General features: G+C 40.6%; 1 protein-coding gene and 1 pseudogene across 1 annotated transcript; both read right to left on the reverse strand.

The window, feature by feature from the left end:
• Window positions 1-508: 508 nt before the first annotated feature.
• On the reverse strand, window positions 509-2486 carry LOC136469009 (uncharacterized; annotated as a pseudogene).
• A 5-nt stretch (window positions 2487-2491) lies between these two features.
• On the reverse strand, window positions 2492-3281 carry LOC136469010 (uncharacterized). Its single transcript, XM_066467369.1, has 2 exons — window positions 2568-3281; window positions 2492-2524 (listed from the first exon to the last, which is right to left on the reverse strand). Exons 1-2 carry the CDS (start codon window positions 3279-3281, stop codon window positions 2492-2494), a joined length of 747 nt encoding a protein of 248 aa, XP_066323466.1.
• Between the last annotated feature and the right edge of the window lie 723 nt (window positions 3282-4004).

Below are 4004 nucleotides of genomic sequence, written 5' to 3' on the forward strand. Positions count from 1 at the left end.
TGTGGCATGAATTCTATCTCCTGGCCATGTCAAACCTTTTGAACTCTTTAATATGGCACATGGCGTTCCCAACAAGGTCATTCTGTACAAAGATGCAGCAGACGTATCCCCTAGCCTATTGATCGACTAAGCCTCTTAGCTGCTGACCTTCTCAGCAGCTAAGCACAGCTATAGCGGGAGATAGCTGCAGCTATACCATTTAGATGTTTTTGCAAAAAAAATGAAAAAAAAAAGACATGACATTGGCATAACTTCATAACCATTACTGATTGAAAGGAGTACATTACAACAGGCTGCACTGGGCCATTTAAAACTAACAGACAAGGCAATAACCAATTGATAGTTGATACATAACCAGTTGAATAAAGCTAACAGTACAACACAAAAGGTCATCAAGAGTTCTAGTCTCACTAATCACTTAATCAGACAAGGCAATATTGCAATTAGACAATGGATACTAAATTACTAATACGAGGCAATATTGCAATCTTCATTTCTTCTAGTCTCACTAATCAGACTCAGAGACATAGGGAGAGGAAGACTTATCAGAGTCAGTAGTCTGCATTAGAGTACCATCAGCACAATCTTCTGAATCGGATGATGGAGCTTCAGGCTGCACTGGGCCATTTCTCATCAAAGACTGCAGGCTCCTCCTCTTCTTAGGGTGCACAGGCCTTTTCCTTTTAGCTTGTGGTTGTGCTTGTTGTGGTGTGTGCTTATGTGATTCTTGTGTACATTGTTGTTGTTCCATTTCACTTGGCAAAGGCGTAATACCAGTAATGAATTCATTATCATCATCTGCCACAACATCATCTACTTCTTTCTCCAAAGGATCTCTATCCTTCTTCTCTCTCTTATTCCTTAACTTAGAATTAAATTTAACAAATACAAGATCTCTCATCCTTTCATGAAGTATCCTATTGCGCTTCTTTGTATGAACCTATGAGTCAAGTAGTGAAGACAAGGCTGCAGGTCAGATTTAAATTCCATGAACAAATATTAAAATTCAAAAAAGATAGCATGCACACAAAGATGCATGTCATAATTTTCTTTTTACCTGTTCAAATACTGACCAGTTCCTCTCACAAGCTGAGGAGCTGCAGGTCAGACTCAGAATCCTTGCTGCCAATTTCCTAAGATTTGGTGTGCTTGTGCCATGGTGCAGCCACCATTTTGCTGCATAAACATTAAACAAGTTAGAATTTGAACAGCCACCATCTTTGTAATACAGTGTCACAATTCGCACTCTCCAGCACTGTTATGGTTCAAGTTGGGGCTTCACTGAAGTCTGGTGGGCCTAGAAAGAGCTAGTGGTGGTAGGCTAGTCCGATTGTGGTAGCGGTTGGTGTTTGGAGTGGCAAGGTTGTGGGGGTGCTGACGACTATGGGGTGGAGGATACCTCAGGTAGCAGCTAGAGTTAAGTGCTTTCTATGTACAGATAATTAAAGCTATTGAGGTGCAAATGTGCAATGGCTTTAAGCCTATTGCTTGCAGTCACCTAACTGTAAATAAGTAGTCTACCAAATACATGTATAGACAATGGGACTATAGGGACACCAAACTATTAGAAGAATCAGACTCAAGATTTTTTTCCAGTCTAAAACAAGGATGCTTACTGTAGTGGAGGATAGACAATGCTTGAGCTAGAAAACTTCCTGTCCTAATCAGCAGCAACACACCTGGCACAGAAACTATGACTAATGCAATATCAAAACCAACACATCTGTGCCATTGCAATTCTGTTTCGAAATGCTGATGTCTACAAATGGACATCAATCAATTGACATACTCAAGTGGTTCACACCAGGCTGATAGATGTCAAAAGGTTAAAAAAATCACTATGAAAGAAGTATTCAGTTGACACTACTGTGTGGTTCACACCAGGCTGAATTAGAATGGCTCAATTCTACAGCAAGAATATAAGACCTCCACAACCTAGACTTTCAACTACAACAGTTCCATCCTGCTACTATTTTGTACAAGCAAATCTTTTAAAAAATGGTATCCCACAAGCAACACTATTGAACAGAATGTGGCAAAGCGTTTTCAAAATGATGGCTGAGCATGAATAGGAGGTGAAGCGATTCAGCAACCTCACCTGGATTGAAATTCTTGTTCTTTCGCTGCCTTGTGGCAATTTCACTTCCAAAACTCCCTTGCTGATTTTGATACAGGTCAAGTTCTTCAATTATCTTGTCTTGGGTTTCTTCATCACCAGCCACCATCTTTGTAATACAGGAAATCACACCTGCTACAAATGATCCATCTTTGATAATCTCTGACTTATTTGGGTAATAGTAGTAGGGGTTCAAATAGTACCCAGCTAGGTGTAGTGGAGTCTTGAGCTTGTTGTCCCATCTTCTATCAATGATATCCTAGACTTCTTTGAAGCGGCTCTCATCATTATCAAACCTCTGAGAAATTTCTTTCTTCGCCTCCAACATTAATCCATGGAAGAATCCCATTGATGGTACATCGCTGTCCATTCTTCTCAACACATTAGCCAATGGCTCAAAGTAATTAACTGCAATGTCAACATTTTTCCAGAAGGCTTCGGATCTGATCACTTTGTTGGCTTTCTTCCCCTTGGCTTGCTTCAAGTAACCCAATTCCTCCATCTTATCTGATTTAAATAGTCTTGTCAACTCTTTTTTGTTGTCCAGCAAGCTTTTTAGATTCAAGTAAGCAGTGGCAAATCGTGTAACCCCAGAGCGAATCAAGTCTTTCTTAAGAAACTTCCTCATCAAATCCAACACCCTAGTATGAGCATACAAGAAAACAGTCACTTGCCTTGCATTAGCAATGGTCTCCTCAACTGGTCCAAGCTTACCAATATCCTCTAGCATGAGATTCAAGCAATGAGCAGCACATCCATTCCAAAATATTGAAGGTCTTTTTGCTGTCAATAGAGCTACTGCACTTGTATTGACGCTAGCATTATCAGTCACCACTTGGACAACATGTTCTTCCCCTATCTCTTCTATGTACCTATCCACAAGTTCAAAGATATATTTGCCATCTTTCCTGTCACCCGAGCATTCCACTGAATCTAAGAAGAGTACCCCATGAGCACTATGCACAACTAAATTCATCACTCCCCTACCCTTCCTATCTGTCCATGCATCTGTCATGATAGAACAACCTGTGACCTCCCATGATTCCTTATGCTCCTTGAATCCATCCATCACCTTTTCCTTCCTTTTCTGCAAGAACGGTCCACTCATCTCATAGGGACTAGGCCCTTTCAGATTTCTACCAAATTGACCAATGGCCTCTAACATATGATCAAAGCTAGGAAGGGTGACTGTGTTGTGTGGAATTCTAGCTTCATAGAACCACTGACATATGTACTCACAAGTTCTATCCCTCCTCTCTTCTCTTTTCTGAGTTGTCAATGCTGTTTGAACCTTTTTTCTTAGATTAATTCCTCTCTGTGTCATACTAGCAGATTCTTCTATAGAAGGAGGCTTGTAGTACTTGTCAATAGTTTGACCACCTGCTACAGATCTAGAGCTACTAGATCCTCTTGTCGCCTTTGGCTTCACCACAAGAGCATTATTGCCATGATCTGAACCTTCACTGCCACTTTCACAATCTGAGTTTTCTATGTTAACTTCAGCTCTGTCCATTTCCTTTTCTTTGTTTTTCTGTTCTTTTTCACTGGTCTTCTTTGTAAGCAAATCAAATATCTCTTGCTGCACTGGAGCTAGAACTTTTCCATACTTAGTAGTATTAAAACCTTTAATTCCTGCAAGATGGTACTTAATTCTTGTAATTCCACCACTGCAGAGCTTGTCACAATACTTGCACCATAGGTGATGTTTCTTGGTTATGTCTGGGCAGAAACAGTGAGCCCATGCAGGGTCATCTGAGTTGATACCAGGTTGTTTTGGTCCAGCTTCTACTGAGACAGAGGCAGCACTAGATGGGTTACCTATACAAAGAGCAAACTAAGCCACATTAAACTGGACTAGTGGCAGAGGCAGCACTAGACTAAGGTATTC

Source organism: Miscanthus floridulus, chromosome 8 (assembly GCF_019320115.1).
Source record: "Miscanthus floridulus cultivar M001 chromosome 8, ASM1932011v1, whole genome shotgun sequence".
Classification (NCBI taxonomy): domain Eukaryota; kingdom Viridiplantae; phylum Streptophyta; class Magnoliopsida; order Poales; family Poaceae; genus Miscanthus; species Miscanthus floridulus.